The 24,638-nt window shown below is 33.4% G+C and overlaps 1 protein-coding gene across 2 annotated transcripts in view; it reads right to left on the reverse strand.

Moving 5' to 3' along the window:
- The window catches only part of LOC148946053 (uncharacterized), a 349,628-nt gene that overhangs the window by 188,852 nt on the left and 136,138 nt on the right, over positions 1 to 24,638 (reverse strand). For both annotated transcript variants that reach the window (XM_089097871.1, XM_089097872.1), the window contains exon 4: positions 4,331 to 4,454. In XM_089097871.1, the coding sequence (XP_088953997.1) occupies positions 4,331 to 4,454 (124 nt within the window). The remainder of the gene's footprint in view (positions 1 to 4,330; positions 4,455 to 24,638) is intronic.

A 24,638-nucleotide genomic window follows, 5' to 3' on the forward strand; every position in this document is an offset into this window, starting at 1 on the left:
TAACAGGAGTTACCAAACTTAATTTCCAACAATGTGTGGGAAATCAAAAAAGGAGTACAAGATTTACCCAAATGCTTTCATTATTATCTTTAAGGTTGGAGTGGAAATTGGTTTAGCAAACACATAGTTAAACACTAATAGTAACATTCCACCTCCCTTTTTACCTGAAGAGTGGTCGTCAGGACGAAGCTTTATGCGGTTATTAATTTTCAGTAGGTAAAAGCCAGTCTCCATTTGGCAGATTGTGCCATTCTGACATCTTGCAGAAAAAGCAACGTCGAAGGTTGCAGCGTCTGAAAACTGCCAATACGGAGCCGGAAAAGAAATCTCCATTGAAATAAAATTTGCAGATTGGCGGTGCAGATTTGCAAAATCTGCCAAATGGAGACTGGCTTTTAGGATTCTACGCTTGGACCTCGGTTATGACAGTTTTGACAATTTATGTCCTTGAGAGTGAATGTCTCCTTCAATTAATTAAATATTAATTCTGTAATCAGGAAATCTGCCATGACCAGCTGCCGAATTAAAAAAGGTTTGTGAACAGCGAGAACTATTTTTCAAGTCGAGAAGCTTTGGACTTTTGGCCCAAGTGGACCAAAAGGGCGTATCACCAATATCCCTGGAATGGTCTAAGGTATTACGTTTAAACTTTTACGGCACGCTAAGGGGGATACTGATGTAGCCAAAATTTACTATATGCGTACTATTACTACTAATAGTACAAATGATACTACTATTACTACCGCTACTACAAGTAATACTATAGCTGCTACTACTACTATGACTTCTACTACTACTACTAGAGCTACTGAAGCTAGGAGTATTACTGTGAAATTTTCAAACAAATCTGAAGAGGATAATGAAATAAATTGAAACACGCTATTTTAATAACACGCAGATTATTAAAAGGGCGTAACAGTTTTATTCCAGGAATTGCTTAGAGTATTAAGTTGAAACTTTCAGTGCATGTTGGGGGAGATGTTGAACCAACCATAAGGTATTATACGCATACTGATACTGCTGCTACTTCTAACACTACTCCTAATAATACTATTACTAAGGCTAAGAGTATTAAGGTGAAAATTTCCGGAAATGTTGAGGAGTATGCTGAATTAAGCTGAAACACGATGTGTGTATTCAGGCTGCCAAAAGGTTATTTCACCAGTATTTCAAGAGTATTAGGTTGAAACTCTCAGGGCCTTTGAGGGGAATGTTGAACCGAATAAAATGTACTATGTGCATACTACTACCAGTAGTAGTAGTAGTATGCACTACTGCTGCTACTACAACTACTACTACTACTACTACTACTACTACTACTACTACTACTACTACTACTACTACTACTACTACTACTACTACTACTACCACTACTACTACTACTACTTTTACTACTACTACTAATACTACTACTATTACTACTGTTACTACTGCTGCTACTACTACTAATAATACTATTACTACTAAAACTACTACTACTACTACCAATACTACTACTGATACTGCTAAAAAGTCTTGTTTGTGAAACGTGTAGTTGCTCGTCTATAGAACTTCACCTTGCCACTGTAATCTTTCTCTCTTTATAACCCTATTCAAAATTTTAGGGCTTATTGTTCGGTATACGGTCATTCAAACGAGTACCTAAGCTATCCTTATGGTAGCCCACTAGAACTCATCTAGCATATCTTTTTCAATCTTTCAAAGCGCCCTGGTTTTATAGCTATTTTTCTCTATTATTATCACTTTAGTATCCAGTGTCCTATTCTTATTTTGAACATTTATCCTCCTATTCTTGGAAACCTTTTGCAATGACAATTTTTTTATCTCAAAACTAAGATCGTCTTCATTAAGAATATATAAGGTTAATTACTTTCTATAGCTTCAAAAAATACTATTTTCCAATATTTAACCTTTGTTTTTCATTCTCTATACACTTGCCGAACTTTTAAAACTTTTAACTAATTTTCATCGGAATCAGTAACGAAACAAAAGACTTAAAAGTTGGTGGAAATTCGCAATACTTTGTGGATAGTAATTTTACCATTTTTGTTTGTGTAAAGATTATTATATATTATCCGTGAATGGGGATTGTTATTTCGCAGATATTGGAAAAAGTGAATTCAAGAATTTCACAAATAGTGATATTTTCTTCTTTTTTCCATACCACTACAACATAGCCCATACAAATTTTAACATCCGAGCTTATTTGACATAAATTTATGAAACAGTTGGTGGTAACAAACTGTAAGTAAGGAGCGATCCAGCTAACTAGTGACCGAAACTCTAAAAAATGAGATTTTGATACCAGTATATACATCAAAAGAATTGGATTTTTAAGCTGATTTTAAATATATAAGTCTCATCAGGTTTAGTCTTGGGCAAAGGCAAGGGGGCATGGGGGGGCTTGGCTCCCTGGAAGTTTGGGACTATATAGTAATTATAAGGAAACCAAAGGAAGCGCAGAATAGGGAAAAACATGGAAAAAATGTGTGTTGCGACATTGTTGGCAGCCTGCCAATAGATTTTGATCTTTAATAAAGAAGATAAAAGTTCTAATTTGTTACTGAGTGACCCGTTTCCGGTTTTTCGCAAAAATTTTTTCTCTATGATTTGGTTTGAGTAAAAAAAAGAAAAATTTTCATAGTAATGAATCATAGGCAGCGTGCTAGCGCTGCCTAAGTAAAGAACGATGTGGCCACAGTGTGTTTTTTTTTTTCTTCGACAGGCACTTGGTATCGCAGGAGTTGTCTTATAAACTTTGAAAACGGCTCATTCGATTGGAAATTGGGGTGGCTAGTGCCCTTGTTTATAGTCGAAAGTGATTGGACGGCACCTAGTCCCCCCCCCCACAGCCATCATTCCCCCAAACACATCCAATCAAAATTTTGAGATATCCATTTTGTTCAGCGTAGTTGATTTCCAGATAGAAAATATGTTTTTGAGGAGGACACTCCCCCAGAACCCTCGGGACAAGGGTTTTAAGTTATACCCTGGGGGCATATAAGAACAATGTTGGCACAATGTAGCATGTATTATTTTTTTCCTTTAGAGTAGGGCACTTCATATGGAAGGGGTCGTCGTAGAAACTTCAAAAGGGGCTCATTAAATTGGAAATTGAGAGTTCTAGTACCCTTTTTAATAGTTGAAATGATTGGAAGGCAACTACCCCCCCCCCCACGCACAACATTCCCCCAAACACATCCAATTAAAATTTCGAGATAGCCATTTTGTTCAGTTGATTTCCAGATAGAAAATGTGTTTTTGAGGAGGACACTCCGCCACAACCCTCAGGGCAAGGGTTTTAAGTTATGCCGTGGGGGGGGGCATATAAGGTTTTATAGAAAGCGTTGTCGTAGAAACTTCGAAAAGGGCTCATTGGATTGGAAATTGTAGTGGCTAGTGCCATTTTCAAGAGTCGAAAGGGATTGGAGGGCAACTAGACCCCCCCCCACGCCTATCATTCCCCAAACACATCCAATCAAAATTTTGAGATGGCCATTTTGTTCAGCGTAGTTGATTTTCAGATAGAAAATATGTTTTTGAGGTGGAGACTCCCCCACAGCCCTCGGGGCAAGGACTTTAAGTTATGCCCAGACAGATTCTAAAAACGATGTTGGCACAATTTACTATGTATTAGTTTTTTTCCTTTAGAGAAGGGCACTTCATATGGAAGGGGTCATCGCAAAAACTTCAAAACCTTAGGTTAGGTTACGTATAAAACATATGCTATACTTTACCCTCAACCCCCTAATGTGCAAATATATCGCCGAAATTTGTTTCTAAACTATTATATTTTCATCCTATTTTCTTTTATTTCATTAGTATTAACCAAACTTCACTTCTCGCGTGGGTTCCAGCTAATTGACAAGTACCCACAATTCAAATTTGAGTGCACGGGTTCCGAAACATGAATCCCCGAAAAGGAGTTTTTTTCTGATTTACTGTATCTTTAAGTCCCTTGTCTATGGGCAAGCCTAACCAGATTATCGTTGTCAGAAAATTATAACGGCAAATGCTATTTTGCCTAATATTGTAAGACTTGCAGCTATGAAAAGAAATCAAACTTAAGGTAAAAGAAGGTAGTTTAGAACTGTACTAGTATTATATTGGCTGTTTACAATACAATTATTTATGATTTCATATTTTCAAATGCAGTAGACAAAATTAATTTTCTTGGTCTGCATTTGCATGCCTGTATAAATAAATTTTTCAAATTTTAGAAGCACTTTAATATCTTATAAGATTAAAGGAGAATAACAGTCACCATAGGTAAAAATTGTAATATTCATACCATTAACTTTTAATAGTAGAAATCTGTAAAAGAACTTACTTTTGTGGTTATTTTCTTGCATTTATCCGAGGCAGCAAATATATTCAGTTGTGTGCTTCCTGGAGGTAGTGGACACTGATCTATATCAACTCTTCTTAAATCAATATCTATTCCACTCGTTCCTCTGAAATAGAAAAAACAATATTATTGAATGGTCCTGGCAACCCTTATTACTTACTAGCCAAAGAGTCTGTCCGACGACTGGCATGATCAGAGGAGGCGCTCGAGTTCTGACTAAGTGAACCACCAAGAAATCCAATCAAACTTTTGAAAAGGTCAATCTGTTCAAAATAATCAGAAAATTTAATAAATTTGCCTCCAACTATGACATGACGCCCTCATTGTTGGGGGCGTGGTCAGTAAACCATGTAAATTGCCAATTGGCTACCCCCCCCCCCCCCAAAAAAAACAGAGCCCAATAACGCAGCAGAAAAGGACAGACAAACTCGGCTTTTGGCCCGGTTTTGGCTAAAGTCGCCGTTTTGTGAAAAAAAAAATACCAGCAATGCATTCATTTTTCACAAAATGGAAATTTTGGCCAAAAGTGGGCCAAAATCTGACTGAAAAATAAACTATGAGAATTACTGAAAATGAATATTTACATAACATCCCATTTTTAGAGGCCGTATTGGCATGTGTTATATCATTATAACCTAAACTTACATAAAGTTCAGAAGAAAGGAACCTTTATATAGACCGTTTATCCGATAGAAATAAAGGCTATAGAAAAAAATTGAGTTGTGCACTATCTATTCTGGTAGAAAACAGCAGATTACCTTATTTTGAGGGTGCACCTACGGCTTCGAAAAGTGTTATTAGGCACGTATTTTCAAACTGTCCAGGAAAGGCGTTACAGATTATTAATATATGGATTTAAGCGTCTGGCCTACTTTCAACTCAAAGATTTTATATGCATGGAAACAGGATAAAGCTTACATTATGGGCCAGAGCCTTTTTATTTTTGAAATAATAGGTTATTTAGGAGAATTCTATTTCCTTTCAGAAACAAACACAAAAAGAGCCACTTTTCGCAGAGAACTATTATACATCACCTCTGCAAAGCTGCCTGTAGTGTTTGTTTAAATAAATGTATGTCAAGATCACCCATTAAAAATAATTTTTTTAATCCCTACATTTTAATTGAGGTGTCAAAAATTTCAAGGCTCATCAGCGTAAAAACAATCGGATTTTTTTGCACTAAGGATCGATACAAGCATAATCACGTTTTCTTTCCAAAGTTTATTGCTCTCGGTAAGGTCAAGTTGGTCCAGTTAGTATACTAACCCTTAAAGTTTTACACCGATCGGCGAAAAAGAATGTTGGCCCAAATTTGGTTGTACGAATCGATGCGACCGACTTTTTTGTAAATATTTTTTTTTATGTTTGTTTGGCCCCGTATGCATACCGATTAAGCTACTCGCGATATAAACCAGAGCAGATTTGGGCCAATTTTGGGTAGCACGAATCAATACAGCAATTTCTTTCATAGCTTGTGTCCTCACCGAAGTCCCATGTCATGTAATTCTCAGCCGATCTGATAAACAAAAATTATTTACCCTTTTGCAGGTGCTACACGAAGACCCAACTAATCAAAATAATTTGTATTCATTTAGGTCAACCTGGCCCTATCTTATGCCCTTTAAGTTACAAACTCATTAGAGATGAACCTAATTTTGGGTTCATATTCGAGCATCACAAACTAATGCAGCTAAAATTAGTTTCTAATTTGTTTTCAGCAAAGTAGTCCACATGGCTATCTTGAAGTTTTGATCAATTTTCTTTGGGGCGAGAGCAGCTAAAAAGGATGTAGAATGGAGACTGGTTGCTCTAAAATCATTTTTGACTCTTAAAATGTGTACTAGAGCTTTCAAGTCCCAATCAAATGAGCCCCTCGGAAGTTTCTACGACAACTCCTTTCATACGAAGCAACCTTGTGAAGAAAAAAAAATGAAAAATACATTAAAGAAACATTGCTCTCATACTTAGACAATTGTTTTACGCAGTCTATGATTGCATTCCCGACATTTTGACCCTCTTTGGTAAAAAAAAAAATTGAAGTTTTGTGCCGCAACATGACAGAAAATGTCACCTTAATGTGGTTTATCAAGTTGGAAGCTCTTTACCCACTGTCTACGCTTCTAGTCCGTGGAAAACTGATTACCTATCTTAAAGTTTTCATTCTCTGGCGTTTTGACCCTCTTTCGGCAGAAATTGATGTTTAGCGACGCAAAATGGCACAAAACTCCAAATAGCTGTGACTATCTCTTTTCCTACTTAAAACTAACACTAGGAATACTACTACTACTACTACTAAAAACTCACCGCAATACCAAGCCGCCTGACCCCAACACAACTACCCACGCTTCTCCTCAGTAGGGAGGACAGTGCCAGCACAGAACAAGATGGCTGCTGCCATCTATCATTGAGTTTAACGCTGACAGGTTATAATTTATTCATGGATTATTGATCCAAGAAGGGGAGAGAATTTCTGAGAAATTGATTTGCATAATCGAGGGGAACTAGATTTCTGAGAAATTGATTTGCATAATCGGCGGGGAATTATTGATCAACGAAGGGGAAATAAGAAACAATATTGCTTCTTTGGTCTTTAGGTCTGGGAGATAAATTAATATTCTATTTCTAAATATGGCTTTTCTGGTCTTTAGGTCTGAGAGATAAATATTAATATTCTATCAAAACCTTAATAGTGTAAGTAGTAACACCTTAGAGATGAAGACAGATTGAATATATTTTACGCGGGAAATGCTTTCTTGGGAATTTCAAGTGTGACAGCGCGGGAATGCCGAAACAAAGGAATATTCTGAAATTACTTTTAAGGGATTATTTGGGCAAAACAGTTTGAGACATTTTAGAAGATGATTTAGGCAAAACAGTTTGAGACATTTTAGAAGATGATTTAGGGTTAAACTCTGTAGTCGTTATAATACACAACTTCCATTTGAACAATGTTGTGAGGTCCCCTACCCCATTCCCAAAGGGTCCCATCCCCCCAGGCCCCCAAAGGGCTCCATCCCCCTGGGGCCCCCTGAGCCTCCCAAAGGGGCCCTCTTCCCCTGGGCCCCTCCCCCAGGACCCCCAAAGGGCTCCCGGGGCCCCCAAAGGTCCCTGCCCCATCCCAAAGGGCCCCCTCCCCCCACCCCCCGACCCACAAAGAGCCCGCCTCCCCATTTTTTTAAAACTTTTTTTGTGCACTTGAGACACAGAAGGGCCCCCACAAGGCTTTATTATATCTTTTCAAAACAAGTTCTTTCCTTAATCCCCTCTTCAACCCATTTTACAAGTTGAAGTACTCATCCTTTTAAACCAACAAGTTTACTTTATTGCTTTTTGAATACCCCAACACCAAGCAATACTTTTCAAAGGCTTTATTATATCTTGTCAGAACAAGTTCTTTTCTTAGTGTCCCCCCTAAACAAATTTTACAACTTGAAGTACTCATCTTTTCCACCCACAGCTTTACTTTAAGACTTTTTGCATACCACAACACCAAGCAATACTTTTCAAAAGGCTTTTTTTATTATTTCAGAACAAGTGCTAATCATAATCTCCCTCCTAAACCAATTTTACAACTTGAAGTACTCATCTTTTTCACCCACAACTCTACTTTACGTATTTTTGCATACCCCAACACCAAGCAATACTTTTCAAAGGCTTTTTATATTTTTCAGAACAAGTTCCTTACGTAATGTCCCTTCTAAACCAATTTTACAAGTTGAAGTACTCATCTTTTTCACCCACAACTTTACTTTACAGCTTTTTGCATACCCAAACACCAAGGAATACTTTTCAAAGGCTTTATTATATCTTTTCAGAAAAATTTCTTTACGTAGTGTCCCTCCTAAACCAATTTTAAAACTTGAAGTACTCATTCTTTTCACACAAAATTCTACTTTATGGCTTTTTGCATACCCCAACTCCAAGCAATGCTTTACAAAAGGATTTATCATATCTTTTCAGAACAAGTTCTTTTCTTAATATCCTTCCTAACCATATTTTACAAGTTGAAGTACTCATCCTTTTCACACACAACTTTACTTTACGACTTTTTGCACACCCCAACACCAAGCAATACTTTTCAAAAGGCTTTAATATATCCTCTCAGAACAAGTTCTTTACGTAATCTCCCTCCTAAACCAATTTTACAAGTTAAAGTACTCATCGTTTTCACCCACAACTTTACATTACAACTTTTTGAATACTCCAATACCCAACAATACTCTTCAAAAGGCTTTATTATATTATTTCAGTACAGGGTCTTTTCTTAATTTTGTTCATAAACCCATTTTACCTGTTGAAGTACTCATCTTTTTCACTCTCAACATTACTTTATGACCTTTTCGCATATCCCAACACCAAGCAATATTTTTCAAAAGGCTTTATTATATCTTTTCACAACGAGGTCTTTTCATAATACCCCTCCTAAACAAATTTTACAAGTTGAAGTACTCATCCTTTTCATCCACAACTATACTTTAAGACTTTTTGCATACTCCAACACCCAACCATACTTTTCAAAAGGCTTTATTATTTTATTTCAGAACAAGGTCTTTTCTTAATATCCCTCCTAAACCCGTTTTAAAAGTTGAAGTACTCATCTGTTTCACTCCCAACATTACTTTGCGACTTTTTTTCATACCACATCAGGCAGGGTTCCACTTCAGTTCAGATTTTTCCCCAAAGACATAAATTTAAAGTTCTCCAAATTTTTTGTAGAAGATATAAAAAGTTATAGATTGATCATGAATATTTTACTATGAAAATAAAAAGCTTCCACCACAGTTCTTAATTTTTCAAAGACATAAACAAATTTTAATTTCTATTCTAAATTTTAGTGTAGAAGATAGGAAAAGTTATACTGTGATTGTGAATATTTTCCAGGAAGATAAAAAGCTTCATTTTATTTCTAATTTTCTCAACGAGGTGAAGAAAAGTTCAAGTTCTTTTCTAAATTTTCCCTATGATAAGAAATGAGCTACAGATCAATTCTATTTTTTCAAGAAAAAATAAAAATTTTCCACTTCAGTTCAGATTTTCTCAAAGAGATGGAAAAATTTAAAATACTGTTCCAAATTTTTCATAGAAGACAGAAAAAGTTATACTTTGATCATGAAAACATAACTCAATTCTGAATTTTATTGAAGAACTTACAGTTCAATTCTAATTTCTCCAGAGAAAATAAAAATCTTTCACTTCAGTTTTTAATTTCACCAAGACATAAGAAATTTAAAGTTCTATTCTAAATTTTTCCGTAGAAGATAGAAAAAGCTATACCATAATTGTGAATATTTTCCCGGAATATAAAAAGTTCTACTTCAATTTTAAATTTTCTCCACGAAGTGAAGAAAAGTTCATGTTCTATTCTGAATTTTCTCAATGAAAAAAGAAATAAGTTATTGATCAATTTTTTTTTCCAGGGAAAATAAAAAGTTTTCACTTCAGTTCATATTTTTCTCAAAGAGATAAAAAAATTTTAAATACTGTTCCAAATTTTTCATAGAAGATAAAAAAGTTCAAGTTCTCTTCTGAATTTTATTAAAGAACTTATAGTTCAATTCCAATTTCTCCAGAGAAAATAAAAATCTTCCACTTCAGTTCTTTATTTCACAAAGACGGTAAGAAATTTAAAGTTCTATTCTAATTTTTTCCGTAGAAGATAGAAAAAGCTAAACCATAGTTGTGAATATTTTCCCGGAAGATAAAAAGTTCTACTTCAATTTTAAATTTTCTCAACGAAGTGAAGAAAAGTTCAACTTCTCTTCTGAATTTTCTCAATGAAAAAAGAAATTAGTTATTGATCAATTCTATTTTTCCAAATAATATAAAAGGGTTCCAATTCAGTTCAGATTTTTCCCCAAAGACATAAATTTAAAGTTCTCCTCCAAATTTTTTGTAGAAGATAGAGAAAATTATACATTGATCGTGAATATTTCACTATGAAAATAAGGAGCTCCACTTTAATTCTGAGATTTGTCTTAAAGGCATTTCTCCATGTTTAAGTTAGGTTAGGTTAGCCTTTCATGAGCACCCATGATAAGCTAACCTAATCTAACTTAAACATGGAGAAATGCCTTTAAGAAAAATCTCAGAATTAGAGTGGGTTAAGTGGGTCGCTCATGATAAGCTAACCTAACCCCACTTAAACATGGAGAAATGTTTCTATTTATTTCTTAATATTTATTTATACCTAACCTATGGTTTTGGTGGTTAGATGAACCTAACTTAAATTTAGAGAAACCACTTAAACATGGAGAGATGTTTCTATTTATTTATTAATATTTATTTATACCCAACCTATGGTTTTGGAGGTTAGATGAACCTAACTTAAACGCAGAAAAACCTACCTTTGAAAGAAAACTTGTTAAAAACCTGTTACTTCTAAGAGAAATTTGATAGAGTTAAGTAAAATTTTATTAATATTAAGAAAAAGTTGTTACTTCGATGCGAAGACCAGTTCTTCAGTAAAGCTAGCAGTTATTCAGTATTGCATAGGGGTATACCAGCGATTAGGTATACCCAATACAGAGAACTTGAACTTTTCTTCACTTCGTTATGAAAACTCATAATTAAAGTGGAACTTTTTCTCTTCTCTGGGAGAAACATTCAGAAGAGAACTTGAACTTTTCTTCACTTCTTTGAGAAAATAAAGAATTAAAGCAGAATATTTTCTCTTCTTGGAGGAAAAAATTCAGAATCAAAGTATCTACGGTAAAATATAGAACATAACTTTAAATTTTTCATCTCTTTGAGAAAAACCAGAACTGAAGTGGAGCCTTTTTATTTTCTTGGAAAAATTAGAACAAAACTTTCAATTTTTTCATATCTGAGAAAATTCAGAATCGAAGTGGAACCTTTTTATTTTCCTGGAAAAAATTAGAATTGATCTGTAACTTATTTCTTTTTCATTGAGATAATTCTGAAGAGAACTTGAACTTTTCTTCACTTCATTGAAAAAATTTAGAATTAAAGGGAAACTTTTTATTTTAATGGAAAATATACACAATCATAGTATAACTTTTCCTATCTTCTATGGAAAAATCTAGAACAGAACTTAAAATTTTTTATGTCTTTGAGAAATTAAGAACTGAAATGGAAGCTTTTTTCATTTTCTTTGGTAAATTTCAGAATTGAGTTAACTTTTTCTCTTCTTTAAGAAAATTCAGAAGAGAACTTGAACATTTTACACTTCTTCAAGAAAACTCAGAATTAAAGTGTAGTTCCTTATCGTCATGGGTAATATTCACGATCAAAGTATAACTTTTCTATATCTTCTACGCTAAAATTTAGAATAGATTTTTAAATTTATGTCTTTGAGAAAAATCAGAACTGAGGTGGAAAATTTTTATATTCTTTGGAAGAAAAAGAATCGATCTGTAACTAATTTCTTTTTCATTGAGAAAATTCAGAAGAGAATTTGAATTTTTCTTGACTTCATTGAGATAATTTAGAAATAAAGTGGAACTTTGTATCTTCATTGAAAATATTCACAACTATGGTATAACTTTTTCTATCTTCTACGGAAAAAAATTAGAATAGAACTTAAAATTTGTTTACGTCTTTGAAAAATTAAGAACTGTAGTGGAAGCTTTTTATTTTCTCTGGAGAAATTAGAATTGATCTGTAACTAATCTCTTTTTCATTGAGAAAATTCAGAAGAGAATTTGAAAATTCTTCACTTCGTTAAGAAAATCTAGAATGGAAGTGGAGCTTTTTATCTTCATGGCAAATATTCACAATTATGGTATTACTTTTTCTATCTTCTACGGAAAAATTTAGAATAGAACTTTAAATTTATTTGTGTCCTTGTGAAATAAAGAACTTAAGTGGAAGCTTTTCATTTTCTCTGGAGAAATTAGAATTGAAATGTGTTCTTTACTAAAAATCAGAAGAGAACTTGGACTTTTTTATCTTCTATAAAAAATTAGGAACAGTATTTAAAATTTTTTCAACTCTTTGAGAAAGATCTGCACAGAAGTGGAAACTTTTTATTTTACCTGGAAAAATAGAATGGACCTGTAACTTATTTCTTTTTTCGTTGAGAAAATTCAGAAGAGAACTTGAACTTTTCTTCCCTTCGTGGAAAAAATTTAAAATTGAAGTAGGAATTTTTATCTTCTGGGAAAATATTCACAACTATGATATAGCTTTTTCTATCTTCTATGGAAAAATTTAGAATAGAACTTTAAATTTCTTTGTGTCTTTGTGAAATTAAGAACTGAAGTGGAAGATTTTTATTTTCCCTGGAGAAATTAGAATTGAACTGTAAGTTCTTTAATAAAATTCAGAAGAGAACTTGAACTTTTCTATCTTCTATGAAAAATTTTAAACAGTATTTTAATAGAAAAATCTGAACTAAAGTGGAAACTTTTTATTTTCCCTGGAAAAATAGAATTGATCAATAACTTATTTCTTTTTTCATTGAAAAATTCAGAATAGAAGTTAAACTTTTCTTCACTTCGTTGAGAAAATTTAAAATTGAAGTAGAACTTTTTATCTTCCGGGAAAATATTCACAACTATGCTAAAGCTTTTTCTATCTTCTACGGAAAAATTTAGAATAGAACTTTAAATTTCTTTATGTCTTGGTGAACTTAAAAAACTGAAGTGGAAGATTTTATTTTCTCTTGAGAAATTAGAATTGAACTGTAAGTTCTTTAATAAAATTCAGAATTGAGTTGACTTTTCATGATCAAAGTATAACTTTTTCTATCTTCTATGAGAAATTTGGAACAGAACTTTAAATTTTTCCATCTCTTTGAGAAAATTTGAACTGAAGTGGAAAATATTTAATTTCTGTGGAAAAAAAAGAATTGATCTGTAACTTCTTTCTTTTTCATTGAGAAAATTCAGAAGAGAACTTGAACTTTTCTTCACCTAGTTGAGAAAATTATAAATAAAATGAAGCTTTTTATCTTCCTGGAAAATATTTTTCCTATCTTCTACACTAAAATTTAGAATATTACTTTAAATTTTTTACGTCTTTGGGAAAAATCTCAAAATTAAAGTGGAGCTCCTTATCTTCATAGTGAAATATTCACGATCAATGTATAACTTTCTATCTTCTACAAAAAAATTTTGATGAGAAGTTTAAATTTATATCGTTGGGTAAAAATCTGAATTGAATTGGAACCCTTTGATATTATTTGAAAAATGGAAATGATCAGTAACTAATTTCATTTTACGTTGAGAAAATTCATAAGACATCTTGAACTTTTCTTCACTTCGTCGAGAAAATTTAAAATTGAAGTAGAACTTTTTATCTTCCGGGAAAATATTCACAACTATGGTTTAGCTTTTTCTATCTTCTACGGAAAAATTTAGAATAGAAATTTAAATTTCTTTGTGTCTTTGCGAAATAAAGAACTGAAGTGGAAGATTTTTTATTTTCTCTGGAGAAATTGGAATTGAACTGTAAGTTCTTTAATAAAATTCAGAAGAGAACTTGAACTTTTTTATCTTCTATGAAAAATTTGGAACAGTATTTTAAATCTTTTCATCTCTTTCAGAAAAATCTGAACTGAAGTGGTAAATTTTTATTTTCTCTGGAAAAAATAGAATTGATCTGTAACTTCTTTTTTTTTCATTGAGAAAATTCAGAAGAGAACTTGAACTTTTCTTCACTTCGTTGAGAAAATTAGAAATAAAATGAAGCTTTTTATCCTCCTGGAAAATATTCACATTTGTAGTATAACTTTTCCTATCTTCGGCGTTAAAATTTAGAACATTGCTTTAAATTTGTTTATGTATCTGGGAAAAATATCAGAATTAAAGTGGAGCTCCTTATCCTCATAGTGAAATATTCACAATCAATTTATAACTTTTTATATCTTCTACAAAAAATTTGGAGGAGAACTTCAAATTTATGTCTTTGGGGAAAAATCTGAATTGTAGTGGAACCTTTTTTACATTATTTAGAAGAATTGAATTGATTAATAACTAATTTATTTTTTTCATTGAAAAATTCAGAAGAGAAGTTGAACTTTTCTTCACATCGTCGAGAAAATTTAAAATTGAAGTAGAACTTTTTATCTTCTGGGAAAATATTCACAACTATGGTTTCGCTTTTTCTATCTTCTACGGAAAAAATTTAGAATAGAAATTTAAATTTCTTTGCGTCTTTGTGAAATTAAGAACTGAAGTGCGAGATTTTTACTTTCTCTGGAGAAATTAGAATTGAACTGTAAGTTCTTTAGTAAAATTCAGAATAGAGTTAACTTTTCATGATCAAAGTATAACTTTTTCTGTCTTCTATGAAAAATTTGGAACAGTATTTTAAATTTTTCCATCTCTTTGAGAAAATCTGAACTGAAGTGGAATTTTTTTTTCTTGAAAAAATAGAATTGATCTGTAACTCATTTCTTATCATAGGAAAAATTAAGAAAAGAACTTGAACTTTTCTTCACCTCGTAGAGAAAATTTGAAATAAAATGAAGCTTTTTATCATCCTGGAAAATATTCACAATCATAGTATAGCTTTTCCTATTTTCTACACTAAAATTTAGAATAGAACTTAAAATTTGTTTATATCTTTGAAAAATTAAGAACTGTAGTGGAAGCTTTTTATCTTCATAGTAAAATATTCACGATCAATGTATAACTTTTTATATCTTCTCCAAAAAATTTGGAGAACTTTAAAGTTATGTCTTTTGGGGAAAATCTGAACTGAAGTGGAACCCTGCCTGATGTTGTGGTATGCAAAAAAGTCGCAAAGTAATGTTGGGAGTGAAACGGATGAATACTTCAACTTGTAAAATGGGTTTAGGAGGGATATTAAGAAAAAACCTTGTTCTGAAATAATATAATAAAGCCTTTTGAAAAGTACTGCTGGGTGTTGGAGTATGCAAAAAGTCTTAAAGTAAAGTTTTGGATGAAAAGGATGAGTACTTCAACTTGTAAAATTGGTTTAGGATGGACATTACGCAAAGAACTTGTTGACGAGGATATAATAAATCCTTGTTGTGAAAGGATATAATAAAGCCTTTTGAAAAGTGTCGATTGGTGTTGGGGTGTGCAAAAAGTCGTAAAGTAAGGTTGTGTGTGAAAAAGATGAGTACTTCAACTTGTAAAATTGGTTTAGGAAGGATATTAAGAAAATAGCTTTTTCTGAAAAGATATAATAAAGCCTTTTGAAAAGTATTCCTTGTTGTTGGGGTATGCAAAAAGCCGTAAAGTAAATTTGTGGGTGAAAAAGATGAGTACTTCAACTTGTAAAATTGGTTTAGGAGGGACATTACGTAAAGAACTTGTTCTGAAAAAATATAAAAAGCCTTTGATAAGTATTTCTTGGTGTTGGAGTATGCAAAAAGCCGTAAAGTAAAGTTGTGGGTGAAAAAGATGAGTACTTCAAGCTGTAAAATTGGTTTAGGAGGGACATTATGAATAAAACTTGTTCTGAAATAATAAAATAAAGCCTTTTGAAAAGTATTGCTTGGTGTTGTGGTATGCAAAAAGTCTTAAAGTAAAGTTGTGGGTGAAAAGGATGAGTACTTCAAGTTGTAAAATTTGTTTAGGAGGGTCATTACGAAAAGAACTTGTTCTGGAAAGATATAATAAAGCCTTTGAAAAGTATTGCTTGGTGTTGAGGGTATTCAAAAACCCATAAAGTAAAGTTGTGGGTGAAAAGGATGAGTACTTCAACTTGTAAAATGGGTTAAAGAGGGGTATTAGGAAAAGAACCTGTTCTGAAAAGATATAATAAAGCCTTTTGAAATGTGGGGGCCCTTCTGTGTCTAAAGTGCACAAAAAAAGTATTAAAAAAATGGGGAGGGGGGATATTTTGGGGTCAGGGGGATAGGGCCCTTTGGGGGAGCCGGGGGGCCTTTGGGGGCCCAGGGGAGCCCTTTGGGGGACCAGGGGGAGGGGTCCCTTTTGGGTTGGGGTAGGGGACCTCAAAACATTGTTCAAATGGAACATGTGTATTATAACGACCACAGAGTTTCACCTCAAATCATCTTCTAAAATGTCTCAAACTGTTTTGCCTAAATCATCTTCTAAAATGTCTTAAACTGTTTCGCCCAAATAATCCCATAAAAGTAATTTCAGAATGTTCCTTCGTTTCGGCATCCCCACGCTGTCACGTTCGAAATTCCCAAGAAAGCATTTCCCGCGTAAAATATATTCAATCTGTCTTCATGTCTAAGGTGTTCCTACTTACACTATTAAGGTTTCGATATAATAGTAATATTTATCTCTCAGACCTAAAGACCAGAGAAGCCATATTTAAAAATAGAATAATAATTTATCTCCCAGACCTAAAGATCAAAGATGCCATATTGTTTCTTAATCCCCTTCGTTGATAAATAATTCCCCGCCAATTATGCAAATCAATTTCTCAGAAATCTAGTTCTCCTCGATTATGCAAATCAATTTCTCAGAAATTCTCTCCCCTTCGTGGATCAATAATCCTTGAATAAATTACAACCTGTCAGCGTTAGACTCAATTATAGATGGCAGCAGCCATCTTGTTCTGTGCTGGCACAGTCCTCTCTACTCTCCTCCACCCCAATCTATTCAAAGCCTCCCTTTTTACATCCACCCACGAAATTCTCATTTCCTTTAAATCTTTTTCTATGACGTCCTCCCACCCCAGACGAGGACGACCGGCTTTCTGTTTAGCCCTAGACGGTTGGCCAAAAAGAACAATTTTAGGCAATCTGTCATCCTTCATCCGCACAACGTGCCCTAGGCACCTCAACCTTTCTTTTATTATAGCCCTAGAGAGCGGTTTTGAACCACATTTTTCGTATAGCCTATTTTTTGACATACGGTCAGTCAGCCGGGTACCAAGAACAAACCTTAAGCAATTTCTCTGGAAAACATCTAGCAAATCTTCATCCGTTATTCGGAGCATCCATGCTTCAGAGCCATATTTGACCAAAGTCATCAATCTAGCTTCCAATATTCTAATCTTGGTTCGCAGACTTATGTTCCTATTCTTCCAATCTTTTTTTAACTGTGAAAAAACAACCTGAGCCTTCGCTATTCTACTTTTAACATCTTCACTGCTCCCCCCATCATTACTAATAATGCTACCAAGGTAAGTGAAGCTGCCCACCTGATCAATGTTTTCAATACCCAACGTCACCTTTTCATCTTCACTTATTCCTAGCCTTAGTGACTTAGTCTTCTTAACATTAATTTTCAAACCTATTCTAGCACCATGTACTCACAAAACCTCTAAAACTTCATTTATTTTCCTCACACTTTCATCTAGGATGCTTAAATCATCAGCATAATCTAAGTCCAGGAGACTTTTTCCTTCCCATTTGATTCCGTGGTCTCCCATTGGCTTTCCTGTGCTCCTTAAGACAGAGTCCATCAAAATAATCCCAATTCCTTTTCAAATGAGTCCTCTCCCAACATTCTAAGACAAATGGTATTATACGAGCGCCCTAAAAAAGAGGTAACAACCATACATCCCATGCGAAAAAAAGTGATTTTCCTTGTTATTCAAGGCAGGGGACTGTATTTTCTTCATAGGGTTTTCGAAAATTCTAATTCGATGGCGGACTTATCATCCGACGTTAAATTCAAGGGGTTTCAAGCTCTTTTTCGAAATTTCAATAAATTTGTTTTCGCAATAAAGTTTCACTATAAATATTCATTGAAATAATAGTGACCATTTCTGTATTTGTGTCAACTAGAAAATCTTCCTCATAAAGACAGTTTTTATTTTTTTTTATTTTTGTAGCGCGTTATTAAAATTTTGGTTATTATGGGCCAATGTTCGCTCTTTACTAGCTTGCAATCATCGCTACAACCGTGACATTAGGCTAACGAACTTTGTATATTACCGTCAAAATAAATTGTAGATACTGCTACTACACATACAGTAATCGGAACATCGTTTTTTAGAGTTTATGTTCCATTGACGAGGTTTCCTCTTTGCTAACAGGTTGTTCCAACAAACAGTTTGCCCCTTTGGCTGTCGTTGATGTTAGGAAGGTTGCAACACTTCCTTCTCCCATCCCCAGCCTTAACCCTAAACCCAACTTTTTCAGATCAATTTTAATAATTGTATACAAAGCTTCTAAAATGGCATTCATATTTGATAAATTATCTCGCAAATACATATCGGGGGAAGGGGTCAAAAATCTCTTAATGAATTTAGGGTTGTTATTTCCATAATTTCCAAGGAGAGTTCTACCAACAAATGTCTTATACATGGGATTCCCACCACCCTTCCATATTCTGTGTAGTCAAGTACATAAATTTAATCTTTCATGTTACCCTTAAAGGGTTTCTGCAATAAGAGGAGAATTGTCACTCTATAGCACCGACAATGCTTCAGACAAGGCTTCAAATTCATCATTACAGACAAGGCTTCAAATTCATCGTAATGTATAAGGGAGAAATTTCTCTGTCTCCTTACTTTTTCCATATCTATATAAAGATTTACTAAAATGGCCATAATTTTGGTCAAAATGGTCTTTTTAAGGTTTCAGCCACCTCACCTATTTACTGGAGGATCCATTGACACTCATCCCTAAATGTTGATGCGTAGTTGTACACCATGTAAGTAATCTTATGAAGCCTCAAATGAATCAACTCAGTTAAGTGAGTATTAAAAATATTAAGAATACAATATTTACCATAGATTCTGTAAATGAAGGAATATAATCTTTAAGAAGAATGTACCATTGTGCAGATAATTCAAAACTGGCTATCTCATAATTTTTATTCGGCTGTAATTTGGCTCTTTTTTCGACGAAAACTGTTGTCTTGCACCACAAAATGTCAGAAAAAATCCTTTTTCCACCCTGCTATCTCTTTTGCTATATTACAAGGGCGCAAAAACTTTCAATTTTCGTTTATTAAGAACGTTAATTATAAAGAACATTTCTAAAGAACATCTTAAAAACATCAGTATAAAACTAAATATTTTTTAATAACCGCAAAGTAACTGAACAGCATACAGAAATGTTGGATTATTTTATCCAATTTATCCAGGTTGTATTTTATTCTCGCCAGCTATAATACCAAGAGTGAGTAATATACAATCTTAAATTGTAATCTCTCTTCCAATATTCTCAGGCCACTGATTTGACACGATGATCCTTGAAAACAAAACAATATGCACCCGAGCTCATCATTCTCAGAAAAATACAACATTTCTCATTTGTAAATAGGGAAATGAATCCTCTGCGGCAGGGTTTTCTAATATGCTAAATTGTATTCTCCAATAATTTCTTAGACCACACTGCTTTTCCATTTACAAAAAATTAAACAAGAAAAATGGGTTTTAATTTCTATAAAGCAGTGACTACAACACATTTAATTAAACACAAATACTCCGAATATTTCGGCCCCACATCCGGGAGCCTTTCTCAACGGAAAAAAAATTCTTACATAAACATAAAAAACATACTAAACAAAACAAAAATATAAATAAATAGGAAAAGAAAACTCACATAATAAATAAACAAACTCCATTCACTGCCGTATACAATCGAATGCTTATATTGACACACCTTCACACAGAATATAAATTGACATCTATCAAAAAATTAGAATATATTTATACTTAAACTAAAACAAAACAGGTCAGTGAACCCCCAGCCTAAACTTCCTCAATAGATTTTACAAGTTTATCATCCAATCTTTGAATTATACGTTTAAAATAATAGTTTTCCTTTAAGCTTAGCTACCGTTCGTTTAGCGTTCCCAGTATTTAAACCAGTCTGACGATTGTCAGCAAAGGACATCATTCGTATCCGTATCATTCGTATCTATTTTTGATAATAGTTCGGATACGAATGATACTCAGGCTCGTAACTTGTGATGGACATCTTTAAACTGAACTAATCATAAAATAATTGTAGCCTGATTTAAAGAAAATGATTCCTTTGACGGTATAGATCTTTGTCCTAATTACATTATCTTTTAGAATTTTGGCTACTACTAGCACTAGTTTACTTACGGTTCATTTCCCTGAACTGATTGAAAAAGCCCACATCATTAATGTTATTGACATTGTTATTAATTTCGACGCTTACTGACATTAATGGCTAAAAGAAATTTTTGAGGTGTTACAGTGCTCTCGTGTTCTTGAACTTTTACGATCTTCTAGAAATGTTATAAGTACTTAAATATAAACTACTTAAAGTTTAAAATGAAAGCAGTAGTCATGTGGAATGGAAATTCATCCTATCACTTTTTATGAGGAAAACTTTACCATTTCCAACTTGCGGAAAATTAGGCTAGAGCAAAGTTTTGACAAAAACATGAACATTGCATTACCTCAAATTAGAAAAAAAGCCATAGTGGGGGGGGGGGGCTGTTTTTGCGTCATTATTTTTTTTAGAAAGCCTTAAAATCTCTTTTTCAAAAAAAAAATGGCAGGTGCAAATTCAACCAAACAAATGCCAGTCTTAACATACAAAAATTCAACCTAACAAATCTCAAACCAACACAAAACTCAAGCAAAGCAAAATGTAACCCATAAAAGAATCAAACCCAGTAAATTTCCGCCTGGTAAAATTCAACACAGCTAAACTCAATTAATGCATATTTGACCTGACAAATTTAACCTGATTAAACTCAAACAACCTCGATCTAGCCCTACAAAACTTAATGAACGATCAGTTAAATCAGAAAAATTTTATCTAGTCATGGTAGGAAAATATACCTCTCAAACCACGGGTACATACATATAAAACTAAACCTAGGTCCTAGGTTTAAAATATGAACGACAAACCTTAACTCTAAGCCCAGTTGATCAGACCTCTACACCGCTAGGCTCAATACAGGTACATCCATCTTGGGACCGAAATCAACCTCACAGTAAGCTGAGCCAATTAAAGAACTCAACCCACATAAGATTAATAAACTACAGACAAAATGTTGACCACTTAAATATAGAGTGTAAATGAAACATAACCTAAGATATGTGCAATTGCAGCCTAACAAAAATGATTTGGAGAAAACATTCCAATTTTTTCATGATACTGAGTTGTCTCAAAATAGTTTTACGTTGTTTCGAGCAACGCCAGTTGGAAGAAAATAATGGAAGATCATGTCAAAGAAATTTATCAGCTTTTCCGTGTCTAAATGGGGCCAACATTCGAAAATATTGTTCATTCCTGAATTAAGCAGAATATTCGATGAGTGAATGTTAATATATATGCTTGTAGAACAGGAGGACACAGCAAGCCTTGTCTGAGAAAATCTGGTCTTCATGGCCTTGGTGAACTTATTACCAATCCACCCTAAATTACGCTTAACGTCTCTTTAAATCACAAGTAAGTGAATTGGTATTTATTATTAACAAAAGTTGTTGTTTAACATACAATTTTTGAGTAAATGTGATTAAAAAAGAAAAGGGTTTCTAACGAAGCCTAAGTACATAAAAATTACAACAAAAAATAACTGTTCCTTTCTTCCATCTTTGTCAATACCTCCCTGTTTTCTTGATTATAAGGGCCATAAGTTACATCCGGAATCGAATAGGTTATTTACTGCCGCGCTCTATTTTTGTTACTGATGGCTTTCATGGTATCCTATCATCTTTTTTTTTCAAACCTACTGCAATAACGTCCGGCTCCAATAACTCTCCTTCTCTTGGTGATCCAGATTAAGTTTAAAATTTCGAAGACCCACTCTGTGGTCAGATTTTAGTCTTTTTTGTTTGTGCAGTAAGATTTTGATTTCACTACTTCCGAATGTGAAGGATTGCTTCCCAGTCGGAGCCTTCAAACAATCAGTGAAACAATAATTAGCAGGTGGAATGTTTTCCTAGGATTCATTTACTCAAATATCTAGCTAATCTGTATTGCTGCATTAAGCGCAAAACACCTATTTTAATTTATGGTGTATTTATTAGTATTTTTACTTTCAACTTACAAGAATCAAAAGTTAATCAGCTTGATTTTGAAGAGAAAGACAAAACTTTGCACATAAATACCCCCAAGTGAATTACTAAGTAGGAATTCATTGCTCAAGGCTTCATTAGATAAATCATTAGGTGATCATTTAGTCTCCATTGCATGCTCATTATCAAAACTATTGATTTGTTTAGATAAGTCTTTTACGTTTATTGAGATGTATTTAGCACGACATTGTACTGAAAGTAAGAAGAAAGGGTAAAATGGTTTATCTAAGTATATTACTTCCTGTTCATAAAGTAGTACTTTATGTTTCCGTCCTAGAAAAATCATATATTGCTTCGCTTTTTCAGTAAAGCAAAAGATTTTCAAAATCTGCAAATATAGGAAAATATTATGTGTTAGTTTATTTGAGGTAGCTTTGTTAGTATACTTTGTAAAAGTAGTTACGAAATAATTTTTATTCGCGTTCAGTTTTAACTTCGCTCTTCAGTTCCATTAGAAAGCTTTTTAATTAATTTGTGCTTGTTCGATTTTGATATACAAAATAAACCTGAAAAACCATCTTGTCAAACATAAACGATGACACAAAAAAAAATGTAGAGGCAGGCTACGATGTATTTAAAATTGAGCTGTGTTGATGAGTGTTACGTTCTACCTCGTAGATACTTCCTGTGAAGTATTCCCATCATATAGATAAGAATCCCGATGGGTATATAATCTAGGTTATTTTTTAATAGACGCAGATCGAAAAGTTAATTATTTATCACATATAGGCCTACTGCTTTAATCACATTGCACTTTTTAATCAACTTAAGGTTTTCTCCCTTCGTGTATCTTGGTTGCAGAAGTAGTAACCAAAAGTTGAAAACAAGTTTTGAAAAATACTGCCTAATGCTAAAAAAATACTATCTGACAATAAATCCGGAATATTAACTATTGTTTCGGCTTATTTAAAAAGTAAAAGTTTATAGGGAAAAGAAATTTATGGTGATTCGAAAAAAGAGTAAAAACCCCTCGAAACAGGTGTCAAATCCAAATAAGAAGTGCACTATTCGAATCAGTATGGTCAAAAACCTTATAGAGGATAATTACAGTCCTCGACCTTGAACACCAAGGAAAATCACTTGTTTGCGTGGGTAGCAGTGATATATCTCCTTATTTCTTTTCTTTTCTCAGCAGGGCTAGCGAGTTACCAGAACGCCATAAAGAGATGTTTAATGGCTCATTCAAATGGAAATTAAAATTTTTAGAGCCCTTTTTATGTGACCAAAAAGATTGAAGTGAATCTTACCCCCCTCCCCAAAAGGCCCCCTTCCACTAAAACCGTCCAATCAAAATTCTGAGATGCGTATTTTTCAGCAAAGTGGAAAGGTCCAATAACTATACTTTTGGTGATGAAATGAGCCTACATAGTCCCTGGGGGAAAGACATTAAGCTCTGCAATGGTTCTGTAAAACTCAACAGATTGAATTAGGTTACAAGAACTCGTGGTTCGGTCTGTAGAGCGGGTGCCTTTGATTCAGGATGTCAATTGTCCAATTGCTTATCGGGCATTTTTTTTTTCAATCATGGTTTTGTACCTTCTATATGATTATAATCTAAAAAAGAAGTTTTTCCAAGGGAAGTAAAGAGTGAAGTTTAAACTCGAAACGGACAAAAAGTATCCCACCTTATCTAATATATATCAATAAAACTAGTACAAATAAACAAACTAATTATGTTTCCCTTTGTTTCTAGGATTTTAAGAAACTAGCGCTTTACTGAAAAAAAAATCAAGTATTAAAACAGGAATACTGATTTTGGAGTCAAAAGGGAGTATGTAGCCTGACAACAATAAACTAATCTATAAAGCTTTTCATATTCTTACACCAGTTGTGTCATCAGTAACTTTCCATATACAATTAAATTTATCTTACAAACATAAGCGTAAAATTAAATATTACTTTAATACCCGCAAAGTCATTGAACAGCATACAGAAATATTGGATTGATTTATCAGGTAGCATTCTGGTCTTGCCAGCTATAATACCAATAATTTTTAATAAACAATCTTCAATTGTAAGAAATATTCTTTGGCATTACTTGAAATGAAGATCAAATAAGACATACCGTAATATGAACTCTGAAAATGCGGTTATTTCTCTCTATACAACAGTGAATATCAAGCTATGATACAAATTGTAAAGCTAGTCTATAGGCATAATCCTAATGCTATCAAGATGACTTTACTTCGAACGTGTCCACAAGCTAATCATGAGATGTCCTTTTTAAAACCAAAACGACAGCCAGGCATTGAACTGAGCCATCGTGCAGAAATGACATAAATTAAACGAGAAAAAAACAAAGCAACAATCCTAATATGGACTGCTCCTTTATCTTAAAATGAATTGATCCTAAAAGGGATTGATAATATTTTTATTCTGTAAAAATTGTTGTTAATTGGTTTGCTTTTACTGTACCAGAACT

The sequence above is a fragment of the Artemia sp. Qi Xiang Cuo genome, chromosome 12, assembly GCF_049724085.1.
Source record: "Artemia sp. Qi Xiang Cuo chromosome 12, ASM4972408v1, whole genome shotgun sequence".
NCBI lineage: Eukaryota > Metazoa > Arthropoda > Branchiopoda > Anostraca > Artemiidae > Artemia > Artemia sp. Qi Xiang Cuo.